Consider the following 27,610-nt stretch of genomic DNA (forward strand, 5'->3'; position numbering starts at 1 on the left):
AGGTCATTCAGGGGCACAGAGGAGTTTGGAGTGCATTGCTGAGTATGAGTAAGGTGGAGGGGGTAGGGATGGTGGGAGACAAGGTTAGAAAAGTAAGCAGTCTAAAAATGAAATTTATTTCTTCATTGTTTCTCCATGCTAAAGAATTTAAACTTTATTGAAACAGAATGAGAAGTTATGAAGGTTTTTAAGCGCAGAAGTCATAATCATACTTGAGTATTAGAGAGTATTTGTGGCCAGAATAGAGGATGAGTTAAAGAATAGGGAGACTGGTCTGGAGAGAAGCTATGGTGATAATGTGAGCCAGTGATGGCAAGTCTAGGGTCTAAGACCCTGAAGATGGATGAGATCAAACAGATTTTTTTTTTTTTTAACTTAGAAGGTGAAATTGAAAGGATTTAGTATCAACCACTTAGGTGGAAAAAGGTGAAAATGAGAGTATGTTGTGACTATCAGATTTCTAGACTGATGGCACAGCACAGGTATGCCTCCAGTGTTGAGATGCAAAATTGTGGGAGATGAGGAGTCAGGCAGTTCATTTTAGGACATAATGAGTTTGTGATGCATGGGGACATCCAGACAGAAAATACAGAGCTATAATTCAAGACAGAGATCTGAATTTAGAATGAGGGTTTATAGGCATGTGAGTAAATAGAGAAACATACTGAGTGAGAAATACTCCCCTAGAAGTCTGCATGTTTATTGCCACATTCTTTAGTACCAGAAAATTAAAATGTGATTAAAACATTTCAGGGAGAGGCGGCTGGGTGGCTCAGTTGGTTAAGTGTCCATCTCTTGATTTCGGTTCAGGTCATGATCTCACAGTTCATGGGATCAAGCTCTGCATCAGACTCTATGCTGACAGCACAGAGTCTGCTTGGGACTCTCTCTCCCTCTCTGCCCCTTCCTTACCTGCTCGCTCTCAATAAATAAACTCAAAAAAATTGTTTAGGGAAAAATTATCCAATAATGACTTTTTTTTCTTCAAATTTTTATTTAAATTCTTGTTAGTTAACCATACAGTGCAGTATTGATTTCAGGAGTAGAATTCAGTGATTCATCACTTATAAACAGCTCATCACACGTGCTCTCCTTAATGCCCATCACCCATTTAGCCCATCCCTCCCACCCACCCACCTCCTCTCCAGCAACCCTGTTTGTTCTCTGTATTTAAGAGTCTCTTATGTTTTTTTCCCTCTCTTTTTCCCCCTCCCCTGTGTTCATCTGTTTTGTTTCTTAAATTCCACCTATGAGTGAAATCATATGGTATTTGTCTTTCTGTGACTTATTTGCTTAGCATAATAACACTTTAGCTCCATCCATGTCATTACAAATGGCAAGATATCCTTCCTTTTGATGGCCAGATAATATTCCATGGTGTGTGTGTATGTGTATGTGTATACACCACCTCTTCTTTAGCCATTCGTCAGTGGACATTTGGGCTCTTTCCATAGTTTGGCTGTTGTTGATAATTTTAATAATGACTTTTATGGCTGACAATATTTAAAATTCTTCTAAGGACACAACAGTATTTCTAAATTCTAATTATTAATTTACTTGTAGGAAATGTGCACTGTTGAAGAACCTAATGAAGAGTTTACATCCAGACATAGTTTAGAATGGAAGTTCCTATTTCTAGATCACAGGTAATTTCATTTTTAAATCCCATAAAAAGCTAATTGTCATATAATTCTTGAAATTAATTGGTTTCAAGGATACACTTAATCAGATGTTCAAATCCATTATCCATTTTTCAAAAAGTAAAGATTTCCCCCCAAACTGATTTCTAGTTGAGGTATTTCTTATTCTGGAAAAAGTTATAATTATCGATTGTTTTATATGTGATTTAGGGCACCACCTATAATAGGATATTTGCCATTTGAAGTTCTGGGAACATCAGGCTATGATTACTATCATGTGGATGACCTAGAAAACTTGGCAAAATGCCATGAGCACTGTAAGTAGATTTTAATATTTCTGGTGATAATAACTGCTTTTAGTCTAATAAATAACTAATGTATTAATAGAAGATGGTAAAATGCAGACTTGTAAACATTTTTGTATTTTTGAAAAATATTGGAAGATTTCACTTTATAACCCAATCCAATAGGAATCCTAGATCAAATTTAAATTAAACTTGTTCCTTCCTGTTTTACATATTTCAATCTATAATAGTAAGTACAGGTTTATAATATGGCATCTAATAAGCCTTGTTTTTGAAGTGTTTAAATTCTACATCTAGAGTAAAATTGGGATGGTATGTCAAAATATTAGAACACTTTCATATATTTTTATTTCAGGCATATAAGTCTGCCTAGGAATTAGGTACACATTTAAAGAAACTTTTAGAAAGCCCATAGTGAGTGCTTAATGTTTCCTGCCATTATGCTTATTAGCAGCAGGGACATTAACATCTTGTTGTACCCGGCTGGCACTATTCTAAACAGTTTATGTACATTATCTCCATTATTCATCAACACAGTTCTAGAAAGTAGATATTGTTATTGTCTCCATGAGTAAATTGAGACACAGGAAGGCTAAATAATTTACAATCCCACAATTCACTGGTGGCAGAGAAAGGTTTAGAGTCTAGACCTACTACCTCTTTACCACATGCTATTCTTTGTTTCAGAAGTTTGTTTTAATGGTAAGTTTTATTTGCTTCTCTGATTCTCCTCCCCAAATCCTACCTCTTGGAGTGTCCTCCATAGCTTAATTAGATATTCAACATTCTTTCATGATGTCTTAGGCTGGTCTAGTAGGCCTCTATATGAAAATAAGGCATGTTATATAACAAAATCAACTAAATGGGAGATTTCAGAATAAAGTAATTTCAGCACAAAAAACCCATTATGCACTCCAAGTAATAGGGGCAGTAGGCTCTATGATGTATTGAAAAGATCTGACGCTTCTACTGACTAGCTGGGTAATTTTGGACAAACAATTCAAAATTTGTAGACCTCAGGGGCGTCTGGGTGGCTCAGTCAGTCAAGTGTCCGACTTCGGCTCAGGTCATAATCTCGCGGTTTGTGGGTTTGAACCCCGCGTCAGGCTCTGTGCTGACAGCTTGGAGCCTGGAGCCTGCTTCAGACTCTGTGTCTCCCTCTCTCTCTGACCCTCCCCTGCTTGTGCTCTGTCACTCTCCGTCAAAAATAAGTAAATCTAAAAAAAATTTTTTTTTTTTAATTTGTAGACCTCAGTTTCCTCATGGAGAGAGAAAGATTGATTCCTGATTGGCATTTCCTGAAGTTTGTTTCACTGAATGCTGATCCCTTAAAAATAGATTTTATGGTCAAGGAAGACTGGGAAGCACTTCATAATCAATCCCTACTACCTCCCCACCCCCAGAATCATGACATAAATTAGCATACTAGAAGTTTTGAAAAGAAAGACTAAATAAAACTATTTAACAACATTCCCCAAATTAACCACAAAATTCTTTTTTTGCTTAATATCTGTTAAAAAGCTTCAGAACTTACAACCTACAAAGAATGTTTTGGGAAATACTGTTGTCAGTTACTTGAAACAATTAAGTTATTCTGATTTTGGTTAAAGTTTTGAATAAAGTGCTTCAAAGATGCTGTACCTGCCAGGGTACCTGTACCTGTGCGAAAAAACTCAGATGTGGTCACTTATTGCTCTTCAGTCTCTGTTGGTGGGAGGAAGTCAATATGTGAACACTTTATTTTTAAATATTTGGAAATTTACTGTGTGTGAAAAGTATCTGAGATCAGTAGTAACTGACTCTAAGTGGGGCACTGTGGAAGATATGTTAATTGCTTGGGACATTAAGCTATCCCTGTAGAATAACATTTTCTTACAACTGATATTTATGTTACTGAAAAGCCATTGAATTGTGAATGTAGATTTAAATGTAAATGCTAGGTTTGGCTAAAAACCAGGTTCATAACTAATGATAATGAGTCAATAAATATATTTTTCTTTTCTTCTTAGTAATGCAGTACGGGAAAGGCAAATCATGTTATTATAGATTCCTCACCAAGGGACAACAGTGGATTTGGCTTCAGACTCATTATTATATCACTTATCATCAGTGGAATTCTAGGCCAGAATTTATTGTTTGTACTCACACCGTAGTAAGGTAATAATTCTTTTATAGAACTTATGAATTATAGAAACACTGATAGTGATGTTGGCAATGAAACTTTCAGGCATGACTTAAGAGCTACAGTGATCTTTTTCCTAATTTTTGATACGTCTTTTCGTTAAAATTTTATTAAATTTACTTACAAGCATTAATTTTATTAAATTTACTTACTGGCATTATGTAGAAATAGAATACAGGTATATATGCATATGTAATTCTTAACATAAGTGTTACAATTTAAAGCAGAAATTTTAACTATCTTTTTTATACCAAAGTCAATCATGTAAAAGGAACACCGGAGTAGATAAGCATATTTTTCCTTTTTTTAATTCTTCTCAAGTAATGTGTAGTTAGAGATCATTTACAGTAGCATATAAAACTTCTGAGATAACTAGATTAAGATAGAAAACTATAGATGTGTTCTAGGATTGTGTAGTGCATAGCAAATAGGCTGGAATCCGTGGTGAACAAGTAAGACCCGTAACAGTCAGTGCACTTCTGCAGTATTGTAAATGAGTGATTAAGAACTAAAATTCTATTTTTTTCCATTTGTAGTTATGCAGAAGTTAGGGCTGAAAGACGACGAGAACTTGGCATTGAAGAGTCTCTTCCTGAGACAGCTGCTGACAAAGTATGTATCTTACAGTTTAAAAAAAAATTATTTCTTCCTAATGAAAGGCAAGACTGAATAATTTATAGGAAAATTATTTTTCAAATATTTCATTTCCTCACTTGTGACAGAATTATAATTATATTTTACTTTTTATTTTAATTTTAACATTTTAAAACCTTATATACTTCTAAAAAACATTTGAAGGGCCTCCTATTTAGTGAGAGACATGTATGATTTCACATTTAAATAACCATTTACTAATTGCCTGCAATGTGCAAGGCTCTGGCCAGGTTCTTTATATGAATTTCCAAGTGTCACTTATTCCTCAGACATCCTTATCTCTTAGGTGATATTCCCTTCTTGAAAATATTGAAACTTGAGGTTTTAGGGGGTTTTGGGGGAAGCCTCCCCTAAAGACATATGACTGGAAGTTATAGTCAGAATTTGAATTCTGGTTTTTCTTTTCTTTATGTCAGATATAAGTATAGTATACTAGTTACCTATTGCTATGTAATAAAAGTTAATGATGTAAAATAATACACATTTATTATCTCATAGTTTCTGTGGGTCAGAGATCTAGGCACGGTTTAGATGGGCCCTCTGCTCATAATTGGTCATTTGGCTGCAATCAAGGTGTCAGCCCAGGGTTTTCTCACAATGCTATAATCAACCTGTCAGTTGGGGCCACAGTCATCTCAAGGTTCAGCTGGGGCAGAATCTGTTTTCAGGCTCACTCAGTGGTTGTTGGAAGGATGTGGTTCCTCATGGGCGGTTGGATGAGTGCCTTGGTTGGCTGGCTAATGGCCCGAGACCACCTTTAGTTCGTTTCTAGGTAGCCATTTTATCAAAGAAAGCATGTAAGAGATCCAGGGAGAGGGAACGACAGCAAGATAAGAGTCTTCTGTAACCTAATCACAGAAGTAATATCCCATCATTTTTGTCTATTCTATTAATTAGAAGTAAATCACTAGGTTCAGCCTGTACTAAAGGGAAGGGATTATACAAGGTGGTGAATACCAGGAGACAGGAATCAATGTGAGCTATGTCAGAAGTTCCCTACAACAGTTGTTTTTGACCTGTAGAAAATAGTGGAATGAAAAGAATCAAGAATAAAAAGTGAGTTAAATAAGCAGCATGCCAGGGTTGTTATGGGGAGTATTATTCAGTTTTCAACAAACCTTATTAAGTACTTTCCATGTGCCAGAAAGTACTAGATAGGGGTCTAGATGCTCAGAATACAGCAGTGAATAACCCGGACAAGTTTTCTGCAATCATGGATCCCATGTGAAAGAGTTTTTTCAAAGAGGCTTTGTATGCTTAGAAGAAAAAGATCCAATATATTTTATAAAACACATTTTCTGAGAAAAGTGCTTAAATCTAGGGTACCTTGAATTTATAGAAACTAAAAGTAATACAGAGATTGTTCCTCCTTTCTTCTTTTTCTCTCATGCCAGTGTCCAATCCTAGTAAATTCAACTAGCCCTACTTCCAAGTATACTTCACATATGTGTACTTTCCTACTGTATTTACTCTTAACCACCACAGTCCTCCTGGAGTTAGGGAAGAGGTCCACTTGACATAGATTTTTGAGAAACTTTAATGTGTAGATAGGTTTTAAGGTCACGAATCCAAATATGATCACCAGGTGAATGAATGGCGAGACACACACACACACACACACCCACCCAAGGGCTAAGCACTGGGGCATTGCATCATTAAGATATGAAAGAAACAAGGAAGAATCAGTCACAGAGGAGACTGAAGGGAAATATCCAGTCAGGTATGAATAAAACTGAGAAACTGAGTTTTCATAGAAGCCAAGAAAAAGTGTGCCCATGAGGAGTGAACAGTCAGCTTTGTCAGATTCACCTTAAATAGGTTAAATTAGGTGAGCACTGAGAAGTGTGCACTGAGTTTAACAGCAGGTGTTCATTGATCAATAAGAAAAGATTGGGTGGAATAGCAATATGAGTGAAAGCCTGATTAGAGTGGGCTTAAAAGAGAAATTCCTGGGACAGGGTAATTAGAGACAGTGAGTAGGGAAGGTTTTCCTACAAAAAGGAGAGGAGTGGAAGAGTATTAGGAAGAAATAGGCTTAAAAGAAGTTTTTGATGTTTAAGGTGGGAGAAATAATAGCATGTTCGTATACTGATAAGAATGGTCTGATGGAGAGAGAATTACTGCTAGAGATAGAGAAAAAAATGCTAGAGCAAAGTTCTCGAGCAGGGGAGAGAAGATGGGATCCAGGCCACAAGTAGACAGATTGGGCTTAGTGGAAAGATCATTTAATGATAGAGAGGTTTAGTAGATAGACTGTGATCTTTAGGTCAAATCTCATTCTCTGCCTGGTTTGATAACACTCACAAGCTAAAAATATGGTTTCCACATGTTTCTCAGTGATTGAAAAAAAAATCAAAAGAAGAATGGTGTTTGTGACACATGAAAATTATATCATCAAATTCCACAGCTACACTCAATTGTGTATATATTGCCTGTTTGCTTTTTTTTTAATTAAAATTTTTTAATGTTTATTTTTGAGAGAGAGTGTGAGTGGGGGAGAGGCAGAGAGAGAGGGAGATACAGGATGCGAAGCAGGCTTCAGGTTCCCAGCTGTCAGCGCAGAGCCGACACAGGGCCCAAACCATGAGATCATAACTTGAGCCGAAGTCAGATGCTTAACCGACTGAGTCACCCAGGCGCCCCTAATTTTTTTTTTTAATGTTAGTTTATTTTTGAGAGAGAGAGTGCGCGAGCAAGCATGAGGGGGGAGGGGCAGAGAGAGAGGGAGATACAGAATCTGAAGCAGGCTCCAGGCTCTACACTGTCATTACAGAGCCCAACACGGGGCTTGAACTCAGCAACCATGACATCATGACCTGAGCTGAAGTCGGACGCTTAACCGACTGAGCCACCCAGGAGCCCCTGCCTATGGTTGCTTTTGTGCTGCAACAGCAAGTTGAGTAGTTGCAGCAGAAACTACGTGGCCCCCAAAGCCTATAATATTGACTCTCTGGCCCTCACAGAGAGCATTTGCTGACCCCTAATCTGTAGTGACATAAAGAAAGGCAGAGTATATGAGGACAGATGCTGTTAGTTAGGTTGATATGATAATAGGAGCTTATAGCAATGTCCAACAGTGAAACAGGAAGCAGAATAACCAGCTAAGAGTGAGGTTAGGAGAAGAGTTGTTTGAAGTTTGAAAAGAGCCGAGCAAGTGTTAAGTTGCTTTCTAGGAGGGGCACCTGGGTGGCTCAGCCGGTTAAACATCCAACTTTGGCTTCATGATCTCAAGGTTCATGAGTTCGAGCCCCACATCAGGCTATGTGCTGACAGCGCAGAGCCTGGAGCCTGCTTTGGATTCTGTCTCCCTCTCTCTATCTATTCCTCCTCTACTTGTGCGTGCTGTCTTTCTCACCCTCTCAAAAATAAATAAACATTAAAAAAAATTTTTAATTGTTTTCTAGGAGAGTAGGAGAGTGAACAGATGTGGAATAGATTAAAAATTGGATTTAAACAGCATTGGGATTTTTCCAGGGGAGTGTGGTGGAGGGAGATAGGAGCAAGAGAGTTGAAGATAACCTGTAAGGGTGTGGTTATGATGACTAACCATGAATTTATAAACTTGGTAAAGAGGGGAGAGAAGATACAAAATGAGAGAGTGTGAAAATGTGGTAGAATCAATGTATTTTATGTTCCACTAAAGGATTATTGGAGCTGGCATACTAAAGAGAATAAGAAATAGTGGTCTAACAGGAGGATCTTTGAAATTGAGGTTATGGAAAGTTTATTCTTTTTTTAAAAACTACTTACTTATGAGGTGCCTGGGTGGCTCAGTCAGATAAGCATCCAACTTCGGCTCAGGTCATGATCTCACGGTTTGTGAGTTCAAGCCCCGCATTGGGCTCTGTGTTGACAGCTCAGAGCCTGGGGCCTGCTTTGGATTTGCGCGCGTGCGCTCTCTCTCTCTTTCTCTCTCTCTCTCTCTCTCTCTCTCTCTCTCTCAAGAATAAATAAACATTAAAAATACTTTTTTTAATATTTATTTTGAGAGATAATGCATGCAAGGGGTGGGGGAGGGGAGAGGGATAGAGAGAGAGAGAGGGAGGGAGGGGGGAAGGAGGGAAGGAGGGAGGGAGAGAATCCCAAGCAGGCTCCATACTGCAAGCCCGCAGGGGCTTGATCCCACGAACTGTGAGATCGTGACCTGAGTGGAAATCAAGAGTCAGATGCTTAACCGACTGAGCCACCCAGGAGCCCTATAAGCTTAATCTTATTGGTAATGATAAGGTCTAAGATATGACCGTAAGAATGAGTGACTGAGGACAGGTGGAAATCAAGATCTTTGTGGGAGAAGACATCAAGGAAGAGCGAAAACATGATGATGAACATGTGAATTGATACTGATGTTGATAACCGTGGATTTAAGAATAAGTTGATGGTAGACTTAGCCAGGAGCAGAAATTTTAATACAGGTACTTAGTGAGGAGTGACCATAAGGGTCAGTAGATAACTGTACCAATGAGAGACAGTCATGTAATGATAATATGAGATTCTGGCTGTGAGTTTTGGAAAAGGAGGAAAGGGGAAAATTGTGGAAAGAGGAAGAGGAGGACTTCTCTACCCCTCCAGAGCAGCGATCTGAAGGTTGTGAAAGAGAAAATAGCCACCGCTTAGAAGTCCTGCAAGGAAGTGGTGTTTTCTATAGACAGCTAGCTTTTAGTTAGAGCAAGCCAAGCAAATGGATGTTCAAAGATGAGGTTGAGAATACAGGAGATTTTGATAATGGTGGGTAATATTCCATTGTATGTATACAACACATTTTGTTTATCCATTCATCTAGCAATGGACACTTGGGTTGCATCCATCTTTTGGCTATTGTGAATCATGCTGCTATGAACATGGGTGTACAAATACCTGTTTGAGTCACTCTGTTCAATTTTTTTGAGTATATACCTAGAAATGGAACTACTGGATCATGTAGTAATTACTTAATTTTCTGAGGAACCATCATACTGTTTACTGTAGTAGCTTCACTATTTTAAATTTTCACCAGCAGTGTACAAAGGTTCCAATTTATCCTCGTCAGCACTGGTGATTTTCTGTTTTGTTTTTGTTTTAAATAATAGTCCTCATGGGTGTGAAGTGGTATCTCATGGCTTTAATTTGCATTTCCCTAATGGTTAGTGACATTGAGCAACTTTTTATTTAAAAAAAATTTTTTTTTTTAACATTTATTTATTTTTGAGACAGAGAGAGAGCATGAACAGGGGAGGGTCGGAGAAAGAGGGAGACACAGAATCTGAAACAGGCTCCAGGCTCTGAGCTGTCAGCACAGAGCCCGACGCGGGGCTTGAACCCACGGACCGCGAGATCATGACCTGAGCCGAAGTTGGACGCTTAACTGACTGAGCCACCCAGGCGCCCCGCAACTTTTCTTTTTAATTAATTTATTTTGAAAGAGGGAGAGAGAGTGCATGCACAAGTGGGGGAGGGACAGAGAGAGAGGGAGAGTGAAGGCTGGGCAGAGCCCGACATGGGGCTCAATCTTAGGAACTGAGATCATGACCTGAGCTGAAATCAAGAGTCAGATGCTTAGCCGACTGAGCCATCAGGTGCCCTGGGCATTTTTTCAGTGTGTTCACTGGCCATTTGTATATCTTCTTTGGAGAAATATATATGTAAGACCTATGTTTTTTAATTGGATTGTTTGGGGGGAGGTTTGCTATTCAGTTGTAGGATTCTTTTATATTTTCTGGGTGTTAATTCCTTATCAGATACAGGTTTGTGAATGTTTTCTCCCCTCCCATGGGCTGCCTTTCCACTGTGTTTGTAGTGTCCTTTGGTGCACTTTTGTTGCTTGTGCTTTTAGTGTCACATCCAAGAAGTCGTTACCCAGTCCACTGTCATAAAGGCTTTTCTCCTTTTTTTCTAAAAGTTTTATAGTTTTAGCTCTTATGTTTAGGTCTTTGATCCATGACAGTTAATTTTTGTGTATGGTAGAAATTAACAAAGAGTTTAATCATTCTGTTGCATCTGTTTCTATAAATAAAGAATGAAGTAAAAAATTTCTGACTGTAGAACAGCAATTTTTATTTCTTTACCTAATATTGCAGAGGTAAGTATTACACAGGTACCTTTGCTTTGTTGTGGGTGAAAACTGATTTGGAGAAGGAAAAGTAGCCAGTTATATTGCTAACTTTGGATAACTGAACTACAAGAAAGCATTTATTTTACTGTCTCCTTAGAGCCAAGATTCGGGGTCTGATAATCGTATAAACACAGTCAGTCTCAAAGAAGCCTTGGAAAGGTTTGATCACAGCCCAACTCCTTCTGCTTCCTCCCGGAGTTCAAGAAAATCATCTCACACAGCAGTCTCAGACCCTTCCTGTGAGTATGCTAGCTTGAAAGCAGACTTACTTTCAAGAGAGTGCTTCTAAATTGTTATTGGTGTCAGCATTTTTCATCAAATGCTACTTTAGTATTTTTACGTGAAAAAGTTTACTGTAGTATTGTTTGTTAAAAAGCTAGAAACACTCTTTTTAAGTTTATTTTTTTTAATTCAAGTATAATTAACATGTTATATTAGCTTCAGGTGTTCAATATAATGTTTTAACAATTCTATACATTATTTAGTGCTCATCATAGTAAGTATACTCTTAATCCCCTTTGCCAATTTAAGAAACAAAAGAAATGAATAAAGAAAAAGGCAAACAAAAAACCAGACTCTTAAATATAGAGAACAGACTGGTTGGTTTCCAGAGGGAAAGCAGGAAGGAAGATGGATAAAATGCTACTTAAAAATGATTAGTTTTACATTTCTGAACTCTGTTAACTTTTCCAGTGAGCAAGAGGCACACTGCTCACATTTAACAAAGAATTATTTATAAAATAGCCTGTAAAATATTTAGGGAGTAGTGTTGGTATTGTTATGTTGCTTTTAATCATCCCTCAAAAAATAAAGCAAAACTGTTTATTCCTTTTTTACTGGTAGAACCTGTCAGTGTTCTTTAAGTTTGCTTTTTGAGAGCTTTTTTTAGTTCTTGTTTTAAATGAAGGCTTGCATAGTTATCATTGAATTAGTAACCTTTTTCTTTTTGTTTAAAGAGTTAAGCCCTTTTGGGGCGCCTGGGTGGCGCAGTCGGTTAAGCATCCGACTTCAGCCAGGTCACGATCTCGCGGTCCGTGAGTTCGAGCCCCACGTCAGGCTCTGGGCTGATGGCTCAGAGCCTGGAGCCTATTTCCGATTCTGTGTCTCCCTCTCTCTCTGCCCCTCCCCCGTTCATGCTCTGTCTCTCTCTGTCCCAAAAATAAATAAACATTGAAAAAAAAAAAATTTTTTTTTAAAAAAAGAGTTAAGCCCTTTCATTTCCCAGGGTATTAAAACTATATATTATAAGGAAAAGGAGGTTGTTGGAACCACTTAACACCATGGGTAGAACATTAAAGAGGTTAAACATAGAATTTCTGGAACCTTGGGAAAAAAATTTCTCCTTTGTAGCTGTTTTTCTCATTTTATAAAAGAGAAATTATACTTTTGTGTTATGCTTTTAATGGAGGGAGGTACAAAATGCAAATCAGTGTAAATCAGTACATACTCATTAACATAGTGATGAATGTAAATTAGGAATGCATTGCTGAACGTCAAAAACTACAGTTTCTTGCAACCTAAAGTAAACCTTTAGTTTACTGCAGTAAGAATACTTAAAATGAGATCTACCTTCTTAAATGTTTAACCATATGACACACTATTGTTGACTATAAGTACAATGTAGTGCAGACCTCTAGAGCTTATTCATTGTAGTAAATGGAGATGTTATTGATTAGTAACTCCATATTTGCTTCAATGCCCCCAGCCTTTGGCAAGCACCGTTCTAGTCTTTGATTCAATGAATTTGCCTATTTTAGATACCTCATATGATGGAGTCATGCAGTACTTGTTTTTACATCATTGGCTTATTTCACTTAGCATAACATCCTCCAGATTCACCCATGTTGTATATCTTGAAATTTTTCCATTCTTTTTTAAGGTTGAATAGTATTCCATTGTATGTATATTACCACATGCTGTTTTTTCCATTCAACTGTCAGACATTTAGATTGTTTCCACATCTTGGCTATTGTGAATGGTGCTGCAGTGAGCATAGGAGTGCAAATATCTCTTTGATATTCTGATTTCAGTTCTTTTGGATAAATACCCAGAGGTGGAATTGCTGGATCACATTTGGTAGTTCTATTTTTAATTTTTGGAGAAACCTCCATTACTGTTTCCCACAGTGGCTGCAGCATTTCACATCCCCACCAATTTTAAGTGTACAAGGGTTCTAATTTCTCCACATTCTGGGCAGCACTTTTTTCTTCTTTTTTTGATATGAAGTGGTATCTCATTGTGGTTTTGATTTGCATTTTCCTGACGAGTGACGTTGACCATTTTTTCATATGCTGGTTGGCCATTTGTAGATCTTCCTTGGAGAAATGTCTATATTCAAGTCCTTAAGCCATTTTGTATTGAGTTATTAGGTTTTTTACTATTGAGTTATAGGAGTAGTAACCATTTTTAAATTCAAAGTTTTCCTGTCTCAAATATTTATTTTGTCCTTAAGAAAAAAGTAATTCAAATGAGCCATCTTATTGTCATAGACTTCACTTTAATTAAATAATTTAGAAAAATAACTTAAAGATCATTTTTATTCACTGAAATCCATTTTGAGATTAATCTTTGGAAATTTTATTTTATAAAGTACTAACACTGTTTTGTTTTTGTTGACTGACATCAGCAACACCAACAAAGATCCCAACAGATACTAGCACTCCTCCCAGACCGCATTTACCAGCTCATGAAAAGATGGCACCAAGGAGGTCATCATTTAGTAGTCAGGTAACTCTTCAGTATTCTTCTGAATACAGAGTTATTAAAAGGGAAAAAAATCATCCAAATCCTTAAAATTCATTAATTTGTTATCCCTTTCTATAAAGACCAACACAGCTGTTGATAAATAACACTCGAGATCTTTCCTTTTTGTGAAGTAGTTCTCAAACATATGCTTTTGATTATTTTACAGGTAAAACATTAGATATTTATTTTAATTAATAAAAGTTAATTGGGGCACCTGGGTGGTTCAGTTATTTGAGTGTCCAACTCTTGATTTTGGCTCAGCTCGTGATCTCACGGATGGTGAGATCGAGCCCCTCTGCGCTGTCAACACAGATCCTGCTTGGGATTCTCTCTCTCTTTCTTCTTCCCACCAAAGTTAAATAAAAAATAAGAAAAATTAATAATTTAGAGCCATTTTATATTTAATTTCTAATACCAGTCACTTTCAGTTCTGTCTTTTAACTTTTACTGAGAGCCCATGCAAGGTAATGTGGCAGATGCCTTTACAAGATACAAGGATAAATAGGGAATAGACATGTCCAGTGTAGAGGGGGAAACATGCATGCCTGCATTCAGCTAAAAATGCATGAGGCAAAGTGTAATTCTCTTATAAAGATACCATTTCTGGTGAAATGGTATTTCTGGTGAAACTACTTATGGATGGGTATAATTGTCACTCATTATTTTTTATTTTGCTCCTAGTCCATAAATTCCCAGTCTGTTGGTCAGTCATTAACACAACCAGTGATGTCTCAAGCTGCAAATTTACCAATTCCACAAGGCATGTCCCAGGTATTTTTTGTTTGTTTGTTTGTTTGAAACAGTTGAGTATTTTAAAATGATAAATGGTTTTTAAGGTAATAGAGATTTTTAAAAATACATACTTTTAGTGCAGTGAATCTCATGTGTGGCCATTTATAATGTCTGGGGGATATTTTTGATTGTCAGTGATTATTAGGTACCCCTGGCCCTTCATAGGCAAGGACCAGGGATGCTATTTGTCTTGAAAGATGCATGACAGGGGCGCCTGGGTGGCTCAGTCGGTTAAGCGTCCGACTTCGGCTCAGGTCATGATCTTGCGGTCTGTGGGTTCAGGCCCCGCGTCGGGCTCTGTGCTGACTGCTCAGAGCCTGGAGCCTGTTTCGGATTCTGTGTCTCCCTCTCTCTCTGACCCTCCCCCGTTCATGCTCTGTCTCTCTCTGTCTCAAAAATAAATAAACATTAAAAAAAAAATTTAAAAAAAAAAGATGCATGACAGTTTTGTACAACAAAGAATTATCCTGCCTAGTATGCTATAATACTCCACTGAGAGACACTACAGATAGAAATAGAATGATATTAAAGATGAAATATAGCTGTTCATTTTGTTCTTCCTATGGATAGTGGAAGAATTAAGTAATTTTATTCATATATTCATTCATACACAGGGCATTTTTTGAGTTCTTGAGATATTGCAGGTGCTCGCAATATTAATATATGTACTGTAAGATTTTATTACATCTAGAAGGAATGACAGATAACTACAGTGCAATATTGTATAGTCTGTGCCCAAGGTATATAGGCTGATATATGAGCACATTAGATGGACCCCTAATGCAGCCTGAGGAAGTGAATGAAAACTTTCTGGAAGAATTGTTGCTTGGGCTCAGTCCTGAAGGAGACCTACATACAGAAATTAGCAAGGAGACAAAAGAATAGGTATTATAAAATTGACACTAAATTACTTTTGATTAGAAATTCCTAACTTGTAATTTATGACTCTCTATTCATTCAGTGCTTCAAACACATTAAAAATACTAGATAGTGGTAAAAATAATCCAAACTGTTTTGTTTGGTGTTAAATATACCTTGACTTAACAGTATTTCAAATAATGATAGTTAAGAATAGGTAAAAAACATTTTTCTAAAAATACCTTTATCTTACATGGTTTTTTATCTAAATTATACTATATATCATTTTAGCCATTATATGACACCTGTACAAGTATATTGACAATGTTGTAAATTATCTAAACACCATAACCTTGACTTCCTGTAACATGATTATATAAGGTGCTTAAATATTATCTGTAGTTACAGTAGTTTTCATCATCGAGTCCTCAATGCTTTTTATTCTGAAGGTTAACAGATTTTTTATGTAAATCTTTAGGCATACTTTCAATATTATTAGTTCACTAATCTCAAGATACTGGATGACTATTTCTTAACATTTTAAAGGGATATTTTCATGAAATTTAATAATACCTGCTATGTCAAAAATGTTCATAACTATCCAGACCTCATATTTTTTTTTTTTTTTTTTTTTTTTTTTTTTTTTTTTAAATTTTTTTAATGTTTATTTATTTTTGAGACAGAGAGAGACAGAGCATGAACGGGGGAGGGGTAGAGAGAGAGGGAGACACAGAATCGGAAACAGGCTCCAGGCTCTGAGCCATCAGCCCAGAGCCCGACGCGGGGCTCGAACTCGCGGACCGCGAGATCGTGACCTGGCTGAAGTCGGACGCTTAACCGACTGCGCCACCCAGGCGCCCCCAGACCTCATATTTTGTTGAGTGATAAAGCCACTTTGCCTCTTAGTTCTGAGATTTTTTTTTTCCTGTTATTCTGCCTTCTGTTTATATCTTATTTGCATTTAATAGAAATCCTTTAAGTAATGTCAATGTAAAGTTTATTCAAAGGTATAAATAACTTTTGTTAGGATAAAATATATTTGTATGACATAAATACAACATTTTGAATAATATTTTTAAGAGGCAGAGCTCAAGTACAAATTTGTAATGTTTTCTCATACCTAGTGTAATCTAATGTAAGATATGATTGATTATTGTCAACTTTAGAAGTCTGAGTTGTATGCTTTCTGAAAAGTAGTATTCAGTATCAGTACAAACTTCTGAAGATAAAGAAAAAAAGCTTTTGGGAGAGCATTTCTCACTTTTAGATGCAGTTCACTATGGGAGGCTATTTTAAGATTAAGGCACATTTCCAATAAATTGAAATTCTTTTTGGTATACTATATCCTGTGCTAAATATTCATAGAAATAGTTAAATGAGCCTGTATAGACTTAAGTGATGAATCACTAAGTGTGGCTAAATGTCAAGCAGTAGTAAATAAAAGCTGCTTATGACTCAAGTAAAACATAGTGAAATAAAATTGAAACTCCTGGAAGTAGAATAACTGTGTTTTCATTCATGTCCGCACTTATTCATTCATAATTGCTTAGTCTTTAAAAGCCTACATTTTGTACTTGTCTGAGAACAGTTTCAGTTGAAAATGTGAGGGGCGCCTGGGTGGCTCAGTTGGTTAAGTGTCCGACTTCAGCTCAGGTCATAATCTTGTGGTTTGTGAGTTTGAGCCCTGCGTCAGGCTCTGTGCTGACAGCTTGGAGCCTGGAGCCTGCTTTCAGATTCTGTGTTTCCCTCTCTCTCTGCCCCTCCCCTGCTCACACTCTGTGTCTGTCTCAAAAATAAAGAAACATTTAAAAAAATGTTTGAGAAAAAGGAAATAGTAAAAATATGGTTAGTTATCTGTTTAGATTTTTATAACCTTCAAGTGTGTACAAAGAGGACATTGTAGGGATGACAGAATTTGATATGAGTAACTCTAAGAACCGGCTACTTTTTCATTTGTTAAATGGTAGAGATTAAGAAACTTGTTCTAGGAAATGGTAGAGCCACAATATGATCTCTGGTCTTCTAATGCCAGTGTATACTCATAATCAGTCAAGATCTGGTCAGAAGTCAGAAGCCATACCGGAAATTTGAATAGGGCTAATATAAAAAAATATATTAACTGGTAACAGGGAATTCTAAAGAATACAGGCATAATGGATGTAGGGGGCAGCCACTAACCGCAAGTGAAAAGGAGAGTACAGTATGCAAAGAAGGAACAACTTGGAAAACTCTCCCAACCTCCTAAACTTCTTCCTCCAGGCTAGGTTGAAACTCAGTTCCCATTGGGGTTGGTGTGGCTGTAGCCACTGGATGAGAGGGAGGTTCACTGAGGTGCCAGAGACCAGGGCTGGAGGGCAGGAAGCCACCTGCTGGGGTACCAGCAAAATTTGTTGGGGAGCTTCCCATAAGGATGCCAGTGGGACTTGCTGGAAAGCCACCTCCCTTTGCAGTATCCCTCTAGCTCCATCTACTGACATGACTAAGTTTGTGTCCACTGACAAAGGAAGATGTTTATAAGGTCCAGCTCCAGTAGCACAAAGCTAAGCAAAGGTGGGTGAATTAGGAGCCAAGAGGCAATACGTTAGTAATTGGTATAACATTTTTAACTCATGATATATACTGCTTATTTTTCACATTGCACAATTATGAAGAATAAGTGATTCTAAAATATGTTACACTTTTTCCAAACATGGGACTTCAGTTTCAGTTTTCAGCTCAGTTAGGAGCCATGCAGCATCTAAAAGACCAATTAGAGCAACGGACACGGATGATAGAGGCAAACATTCATCGGCAACAAGAAGAACTAAGAAAAATTCAAGAACAACTTCAAATGGTCCATGGTCAAGGGCTGCAGGTAAGTTATTATATTTGAATACAACAAAGCATGCCATTCACATTTTGGTTTCTTAATAAAATTGACTTTTCTTACTTAAAAATGAGATGCAAGAAATACATTTCATCAATTTGGTTCAGTAAATACTCATTGGTTACCTACTCAATATGATTGAATTTATAGTCTGATTCATTCCTAAGAATATTTCCATCAATATCCTTGTTTCTCCAGATTAGATTCATCTTGTATAGTCTTTATTTTTAGTAAGCTTATACCCATAATATGAAAATAATATTTTATATAGACTTTTAGGTACATGTTGGTACAGAATTTAGAAATCAATCATCAGTCATTGTTTTAGTGAAATATCAGTAGGTATGATTCAAATTAGTCTTATTTGGTCAATCTACTGACCCACTAAAGTTACATCTGTCAGACTAGTATTTTGGAGAAGGGAAACTTTAAGTGAAAACTACTTCTGTCTCATGCATAAATTATGAATGATAGGTGATGAAGAACCAGCAGGTCACAGGCCCTTTTTTTTTTTTTTTTTTTTCAATATAATTTATTGTCAAATTGGCTAATATACAGGGTGTAAAGTGTGCTCTTCGTTTTTGGGGTAGATTCCCATGGTTCATCGCTTACATATAACACCCGGTGCTCCTCCCAACAAGTGCCCTCCTCAATGCCCTTTACCCATTTTCCCCTCTCCCCCACCGTCCATCAACCCTCAGATTGTTCTCTGTATTTGTTTCCTATGGTTTGCCTTCTTCCCTTTCTTTTTGTAACTTTTTTTCCCCCTTCCATTCCCCCATGGTCTTCTGTTAAGTTTCTCAAGATCCACATTTGAGTGAAAACATGATATCTTTCTCTGACTGACTTATTTCACTCAGCATATACCTTCCAGTTCTATCCATGTTGCTGCAAGTGGCATGATTTCATTCTTTCTCATTGCAAGTAGTATTCCATTGTACATATAAACCACATCTTCTATATCCATTCATCAGTTGATGGACATTTAGGCTGTTTCCATAATTTGGCTATTGTCGAAAGCACTGCTATAAACGTTGGTGTACACGTGCCCCTATGAATCAGCATTCCTATATCTTTTGAATAAATTCCTAGTAGTGCTATTGCTGGGTTGTAGGATAGGAACCTCCACACTGTTTTCCAGTTTGCATTCCCACCAACAGTGCATGAGGGTTCCCTTTTCTCCACATCCTTGCCAGTATCTGTAGTTTCCTGAGTTGTTGATTTTAGCCACTCTGACCGGTGTGAGGTGGTATCTCAGTGTGGTTTTGGTTTGTAGTTCCCTGATGATGAGTGACGTTGAGCATCTTTTCATATGTCTGGTGGCCATCTGGATGTCTTCTTTGGAAAAGTGTCTATTCATGTCTTTGCCCATTTCTTCACTGGTTTGTTTGTTTTTTGGGTGTGGAGTTTAGTAAGTTTTTTGGTAGATTTTGGGTATTAACCTTTTATCCAATACATCATTTGCAAATATCTTTCCCCATTCTGTCGGTTGCCTTTTAGTTTTGTTGATTGTTTCCTTTGCAGTGCAGAAGCTTTTTATCTTGATGAAGTCTCAATAGTTCATTTTTGCTTTTATTTCCCTTGCCTCTGGAGACTTATTGAACAAGAAGTTGCGGCTGAGGTCAAAGAGATTGTTGCCTGCTTTCTCCTCTAAGGTTTTGATGGTTTCCTGTCTCACATTGAGGTCTTTCATCCATTTTGAATTTATTTTTGTGTATTCTGTAAGAAAGTGGTCTAGTTTCATTCTTCTGCATGTTGTTGTCCAGTTCTCCCAGCACCATTTGCTAAAGAGACTATCTTTTTTCCATTGGATACTCTTTCCTGCTTTGTCAAAGATTAGTTGGCCATACATTTGTGGGTCCAATTCTGGGTTCTCTATTCTATTCCATTGGTCTATGTGTCTGTTTTTGTGCCAATGACCATACTGTCTTGATGATTACAGTTTTGTAGTAGAGGCTAAAGTCTGGGTTTGTGATGCCTCCAGCTCTGGTTTTCCTTTTCAACATTACTTTGGCTATTTGGTGTCTTTTGTACTTCCATACAAATTTTAGGATTGTTTGTTCTAGCTTTGAGAAGAATGCCAGTGCAATTTTGATTGGGATTGCATTTGATTGTAGATTGCTTTGGGTAGTATTGACATTTTAACAATATTTATTCTTCTAATCCATGAGCATGGGATGTTTTTCCATTTCTTTGTGTCTTCAGTTTCCTTCGTAAGTTTTCTATAGTTTTCAGCATACAGATCCTTTACATCTTTGGTTAGGTTTATCCTAGGTATTTTATGGTTCTTGGTGCAATTATAAATGGGATCGATTTCTTGATTTTCTGTTGCTTTGTTATTGGTGTATAGAAATGCAGCCAATTTCTGTACATCGATTTTTGTACCCTGCAACTTTGCTGAATTCATGAATCAGTTCTAGCAGCCTTTTGGTGGAGTCTTTCAGGTTTTCCATGTAGAGTATCATGTCATCTGCCAAAAGCGAAAGCTTGACTACTTCTTTGTCAATTTGGATGCCTTTTATTTCGTTTTGTTGTCTGATTGTTTGTGCTAGGACTTCTAACACTATGTTAAGAAACAGTGGTGAGAGTGGACATCCTTGTCGTGTTCCTGATCTCAGGGAGAAAGCTCTCAGTTTTTCCCCATTGAGAATGATATTAGCTGTGGGCCTTCATCTATGGCTTTTATGATAAGGTATGTTCCTTCTAACCTGACTTTCTTGAAGGTTTTTATTAAGAAAGGATACTGTATTTTGTCAAATGCTTTTTCTGCATCTGTTGACAGATCATATGGTTCTTGTCCTTTATTAATGTGATATATGGCATTGATTGATTTGTGAATATTGAGCCAGCCCTGCAGTCCAGGAATGAATCCCACTTGATCATGGTAAATAATTCTTGTTATGTGCTGTTGAGTTCAATTTGCTAGTATCTTGTTTAGGATTTTTGCACCCATGTTCATCAGAGATACTGGCCTGTAATTCTCCTTTTTTGTGGGGTCTCTGTCTGGTTTGGGAATCAAGATAATGTTGGCTTCCTAGAATGAGTCCAGAAGTTTCCTTCCATTTCTATATTTTGGAACAGCTTGAGGATAGGTATTAACTCTGCTTTTCAGTGTCTGGTAGAATTCCCCTGGGAAGCCAACTGGCCCAGGACTCTTTTAATGCGAGATTTTTAATAACTGATTCAATTTCTTCACTACTTATGGGTCTGTTCAAATTTTTTATTTCTTCTCATTTGAGTTTTGGTACTATGTGAGTGAGTGTCTAGGAATTTATCCATTTCTTCCAGATTATCCAGTTTGTTGGCATATAATTTTTCATAGTATTCTCTAATAATTGTTTGTATGTCTGTGGGGTTGGTTGTGATCTCTCCTCTTTCATTTGTGATTTTATCTGTTTGGGTCCTCTCCTTTTTGAGAAGTCTGGCTAGGGATGTATCAATTTCGTTTATTTTTTCAAAAAACCAACTCAGTTACATTGATCCGTTCTGCTGGTTTTTTTGTATTCTGCATTGTTTATTTCTGCTCTGATCTTTGTTATTTTCTCTTCTTCTGGTGGCCTTGGGGTTTCTTTGTTGTTCTGCTTCTAGTTCCTTTAGGTATGCTGTTAGATTTTGTATTTGGGGGTTTTTCTTGTTTCTTGAGATAGACCTGGATTGCAATGTATTTTCCCTTTGCTGTATCCCAAAGGGTTTGGACTGTTGTGTTTTCATTTTCATTTGTTTCCATATATTTTTAAATTTCTTCTTTAGTTGCCTGGTTGACCCATTCATTCTTTAGTAGGATGTTCTTTAACCTCCATGCATTTGGAGGTTTTCCAAACTTTTTCCTGTGGTTGGTTTCAAGTTTCATAGCATTGTGATCTGAAAATGTGCATGGTATTAACTCAATTCTTTTATATTTATCAAGAGCTGTTTTGTGACCCAGTAAGTGATCTGTTTTGAGAATGTTCTGTGTGCACTTGTGAAGAATGTATATTCTGCTGTTTTAGGATGAAAAGTTCTGAATATATCTGTCAAGTCCATCTGGTCCATTGTATCATTAAGGGCCATTGTTTCTGTTGATTTTCTGTCTGGGTGATCTGTCCATTGTTATAAGTGGAGTATTAAAGTCCCCTGCAATTAGCACATTCTTACCAATAAGATTGCTTATGTTTGTGATTGATTGTTTTATGTATTTGGGTGCTTCTGAATTCACTGCATAAGCGTTTATAATTATTAATTCTTCTTGAAGGGTAGACCTTGTAATTATACATAAGGCCCTTCTTCATCTCTTGTTACAGCCTTTAGTTGAAAATCTAATTTGTCCACTATAAGTATGGCTACTCTAGCTTTCTTTTGACTTCCAGTAGCATGATAGATGGTTTTCCATCCCCTCACTTTCAACGTTTATTTATTTTTGGGACAGAGAGAGACAGAGCATGAATGGGGGAGGGGCAGAGAGAGAGGGAGACACAGAATCGGAAACAGGCTCCAGGCTCTGAGCCATCAGCCCAGAGCCTGACGCGGGGCTCGAACTCACGGACCGCGAGATCGTGACCTGGCTGAAGTCGGACGCTTAACCGACTGCGCCACCCAGGCGCCCCCATCCCCTCACTTTCAATCTGAAGGTGTCCTCAGGTCTAAAATGGGTCTCTTGTAGACAGTAAATAGATGGATCTTGTTTTTTTATCCATTCTGATAACCTATGTCTTTTGATTAGAGCGTTTAGTCCATTAACATTCAGTGTTATTATTGAAAGATATGGATTAGGCTCATTGTGTTAGCTGTAGGTTTCATGCTTGTAGTGATTTCTGTGGTCCTTTGTGGTCTTTGCAAAACATTGCACTCAGAGCCCCCCTTAGGATCTCTTGTAGGGCTGGTTTAGTGGTGATGAATTCCTTCAGTTTTTGTCTGGTAAAACCTTTATCTCTCCTGCTATTCTGAATGACAGGCTTGCTGGATAAAGGATTCTCGGCTGCATATTTTTCCTATTCAGCACATTGAACATTTCCTGCCACTCCCCTCTGGCCTGCCAAGTTTCAGTAGATGGGTCTCCTACTACCCTTATGTGTCTACCCTTGTAGGTTAAGACCCATTTGTCCCTAGCTTCTTTCAGAAATCTCTCTTTATCTTTGTATTTAGCCACTTTCACATATGATATGTCATGCAGAAGATTGATTCAAGTTACATCTGAAGGGAGTTCTCTGTGCCTCCTGGATTTCAATGTCTGTTTCCTTCCCCAGATAGGGGAAGTTCTCAGCTGTGATTTGTTCAAGCACACCTTTGGCCCCTTTCTCTCTCTTCTTCTTCTGGAACTCCCGTGGTACAAATATTGTTCCATTTCATTGAGTCATTTAGTTCTCTAATTCACTGCTTGTGGTCCAGAATTTTTTTCTTTCTCAGCTTCATCTTTTTCCACAATTTTATCTATTTCACCTATTCTCCCCTCTGCCTCTTCAATCCTTGCTGTTACCGCCTCTAGTTTATTTTGCACCTCATCTACAACATTTTTTAATTCATCATGACTGTTTTTTAGTCCCTTCATCTCTGCAGCAGTAGATTCTCTGCTGTGTTCTGTCTTCTGTGTGTTCTGTCTATGCTTTTTTCAAGCCCAGAGATGAATTTTATGACAATTATTCTAAATTCTTGTTTAGTTATATTGTTTATATCTGTTTTGGTCAATTCTTTAGCAGTCATTTCTTCCCAGAATTTCTTTTGAGGGGAATTCTTCCGTTTCATCATTTTGGCTAGTTTTCTGTCCCTGATGTGTTTTAAAACTTATGTGGCCTGCACCTGGGAGCACTACTATATTAAAGAGGGGTCATACACTATCCAGGGCCTGGCCCTTCAGGAGGTGTTTTTTCGAGTGTGTTATTTGTTCTCTGTTGTTGTGATTCTGGTTGCTTTATCTCCCTACGTGTAGTCATGTTTTGGACCCTCCACTAGGTGTGCTTTGATTTGTTTGCTGAAGTAGCCCTGTGGCCCGCTAGGTGTCCCTATGGGTCCCTGGAGACATCTTTGTCACTATGCAGCCCGGACTCTTGGAATTCAAAGTCCTTTGGCCTCAATACTGCTGTTTGAGGGATGAGGGAATTTCAGGTCCCCCTACTTCTCCACCATGTTGGATCTCTTCCGGTCCATAGGCCTTGAGTAGCACTGAGCTAGGATAATGTCATCTGATGAAACAAATGGTCCCCAACATGTAAAGTGTTCAAACAAGTAGAGGTTTTGAAATTTATAACACTTTTTCTGACAATTGGAAACATGATAGAGTTAGGATAACTGGAAGAATGAATATGAATTATGTTTTATTCTGTATTTATTGCTAATTCATTCAGAATGACTTAGACCATCCTGATATTTGCTTTTAAAACTTAATTTGTAGGAGTGCTTAGGTGGCTCAGTTGGTTGAGTGTGTGACTTTGGCTCAGGTCATGATCTCACGGTACAATGTGATCTTTATTTCTGAAGATGTTTTTACAGCAGTCAACCCCTGGTTTGAATTTTGGTTCTGTTCAACTTTCTTCTGGAAATTCATCTAACATCCAGCAACTTGCACCTATAAGTATGCAGGGCCAGGTTGTTCAAACCAACCAAATTCAGAGTGGAATGAATACTGGACACATTGGCACAACTCAGCATATGATACAACAGCAGACTTTACAAAGTACATCAAGTCAGGTAATGATATCAAGTATAGTGGGTTATGGAGTGCTCAGTGACTGAAATGTGTGCTATTGCTGAAACAAAAATGAAGCTCTATCTCGAATAATTCCATATTTTAACAGTAATAATTAGAAAGTTTAGTTTAGGGGCTCCTGGCTGGTTCAGCCAGTAAGACCGTATTGTCTCATGATATCAGGGTTGTGAGTTCAAGCCTCACCTTGGGCTTGGAGTCTACTTTAAAAATAAATAAATAAAATAATAGGAAGTCTTATTTTTGAGGGTGATCATTAAAATATTTGGTACAAAATTGTTAAATTGTTGATGTTAAATGCTTTCAGTATTTTGACATTTAAAAATTTTATAGTTGGGGCACAGTGATAGTTTAATCAATATTCTAAGAAATTTCATATAAATTCCAGGAAATTTGATGCAGGTAATTGTTATACATCTGTGACTATAAATCCCAAGACTTCAGATGAAATCTATAAAGATGTCTAATGTCAGTCACTCACTTTGGGCATTTAACAGAAATTGCTCATCTATATTTTATTTCATCCCTGTTAAGATCATGCTCCTTTTCTAAAATCATACCTTGTATTCAAGCAAGGATTGAAGACTAATTCATTCTCAGTTACTGTAAGTCTTTTTCCTTTGTATTAGATTTCTCCCAGAGTAACAAGTCCTGCCTCTTCTTTTCTTGCCAGCTGTTGTTAGAATGATGCTAGTAGTATATGTATATTAACTGAAAAAATGTTTTCATTTATCTGTAAAATCTTCTGTTTTCTAGCAGAGTCAACAAAATGTACTGAGTGGGCACAGTCAACAAACCTCGCTTCCTAGTCAGACACAGAGCACACTCACCACTCCGCTGTATAACACTATGGTGATCTCACAGCCGGCAGCCGGAAGCATGGTCCAGATTCCATCTAGCATGCCACAGAACAGTACCCAGAGCACTGCTGTAACTACATTCACTCAGGACAGACAGATCAGGTAGTTGTCATATTTCATGAGTTTTTCCAAAGTTGTAAAAATTGATTAGTTAAAAAACAGTAATTTGATTTGAAAAAACAGTTTGTAGCTAACTCCCACCAGAGTTCTTGAATTTGAAATAAAATTGCAGAATATGTTCATTGTTTAAGGACTTTGTAATAAACGGACAACAACAAGTTTTGTTCTTGGTCCAGAAATGTTCTACCAAATATAGAATCCAGCATCTACAGCATACCGTTATATAAGATTTGTGGCAGGGTTTGTATCACTCTGAAACTTTCATCATTGTAGTACAAATGTTGAGTTTTCAGGCAGTAACAGTGGTTAGGGTGGATACTAGCATAAGTTGATATATGTCATGGATTAAAATTAATTTACCTTTCTTGAGTTTTTTGAGTACTGTACTAGGTGCTCAAAATACACTATCTCATTTAACTCTTTTTTTTTTTATTTAAATGTGTATTAGGGTCGTTTATTTCCCAGATAAGAAAAAAGTGAGTTTATAGTAATTTGGTCAAAGGCTTATAGGTAGCAAAGGGGGTGATGAGCAGTTTCTGAATTTTAGCTTTGGTGTCTGATTTCAAAAGTACACTAAACATTTGTGGGTCATTCTAGAAAAATAGCCATTCGTGACTTATTTTAGTGGGCAGTCCAAATAGCTGACTTAGAAACAAATATTTTGGGGGCACCTGGGTGGCTCAGTTGGGCATCCAACTCTTGATTTTGGCTCAGGTCATGATCCCAGGGTCTTGGGATTGAGCCCTGTGTCAGGCTCCACACTGAGCATGGATTAAGATTCTCCCTTTCCCCTCCCCCTCTCCCTAGCGCGCGCACTCTCGCTCGCTCTCCCAAAAGAAACAACAACAAAAAACAAGTATTTTGAAGAAATATCATTATTTCATATATTGGGAAGCTATGTTTTAATGACTATAGGATCTCTATAGTCATTAAAACTTCTATTTAAAATATTTTTTATTTTTTACTTATTTTACTGTAATACAAGTAGGCTGCTGCTTTTATAATTTTATTGTTGTATCACACTGTGTAATAGATTTTGTTAAAATCCAATAATTTCCAGAGAGTAAAGAAGCTACAGGATCACAGAGGCAGTGAGAGCAGGGAGAACTTGCTTCTCTTTGGAACTTAGTTCCTCAAGTTAAGTCCAACTTTTAGGTCTGACATTCTGAAAGGAGATGTTATGAATGTGCTCCATTGAAATCTAGAGGGTTCGTTTTAAAGCCTGAGGAAAATTTCATTAGTCTAGAATGCTGATGTGCATTTTGGAGGATACAGTTTAGCAACTACTTGTAGAACCTCTTTTTTTTTTTTTTGAGGGGAAAATATATATTTCAGCGAACATTTGAGTGCCTACTAAAGTGAGTATGGCTGGTACATTCCTCATCTCGAGAATGATCAGACTAGGAAGCCATAAAAAGTTAAATCAGTATTACTGTATGATAAATACTTCTGCTTAGGTCTTTAGAAAGAGGAAGTGAACAGGTTTATAGATTGAGGCAAACAGGTGAAGAGAGGAGTGTGGTCAAGGCAAACTTCACAGAGGAGGTACTTGGCGTGAGTCTTAAAGAGCTTGGCTGTGGGTGTACATGTGATAGGGAGTCTCAGGAGGGTGTTCTCAGCTCAGGGAACAATATATACAAAGCCACAGAAGTGATAGTTAAGCATAAGTAGATTGAAGAATGTCTTTTGGTGCTAGAGATGGATGAAGTAGTCTCATCACATTTTATCAGTGAGCAGTTTGGGCAATTCAGATTTTAATTTCTTTTAAGATTTACAGAGAATTGGGGCGCCTGGGTGGCGCAGTCGGTTAAGCGTCCGACTTCA

General features: G+C 37.5%; 1 protein-coding gene across 3 annotated transcripts in view; it reads left to right on the forward strand.

Annotated features, from left to right (window-relative positions):
* CLOCK (clock circadian regulator) overlaps positions 1-27,610 on the forward strand; it is a 132,971-nt gene that overhangs the window by 90,505 nt on the left and 14,856 nt on the right. For 2 of the 3 annotated variants that reach the window (XM_030313846.2, XM_030313847.2), the window contains exons 12-21: positions 1,564-1,646; positions 1,851-1,957; positions 3,955-4,102; positions 4,664-4,739; positions 10,967-11,108; positions 13,496-13,596; positions 14,296-14,385; positions 17,966-18,118; positions 24,581-24,790; positions 25,563-25,768. In XM_030313846.2, coding sequence (XP_030169706.1) covers positions 1,564-1,646; positions 1,851-1,957; positions 3,955-4,102; positions 4,664-4,739; positions 10,967-11,108; positions 13,496-13,596; positions 14,296-14,385; positions 17,966-18,118; positions 24,581-24,790; positions 25,563-25,768 — 1,316 coding nt within the window. The remainder of the gene's footprint in view (positions 1-1,563; positions 1,647-1,850; positions 1,958-3,954; positions 4,103-4,663; positions 4,740-10,966; positions 11,109-13,495; positions 13,597-14,295; positions 14,386-17,965; positions 18,119-24,580; positions 24,791-25,562; positions 25,769-27,610) is intronic. The other variant, XM_030313848.1, reaches the window with a different exon arrangement.

The sequence above is a fragment of the Lynx canadensis genome, chromosome B1 (genome assembly GCF_007474595.2).
Source record: "Lynx canadensis isolate LIC74 chromosome B1, mLynCan4.pri.v2, whole genome shotgun sequence".
NCBI lineage: Eukaryota > Metazoa > Chordata > Mammalia > Carnivora > Felidae > Lynx > Lynx canadensis.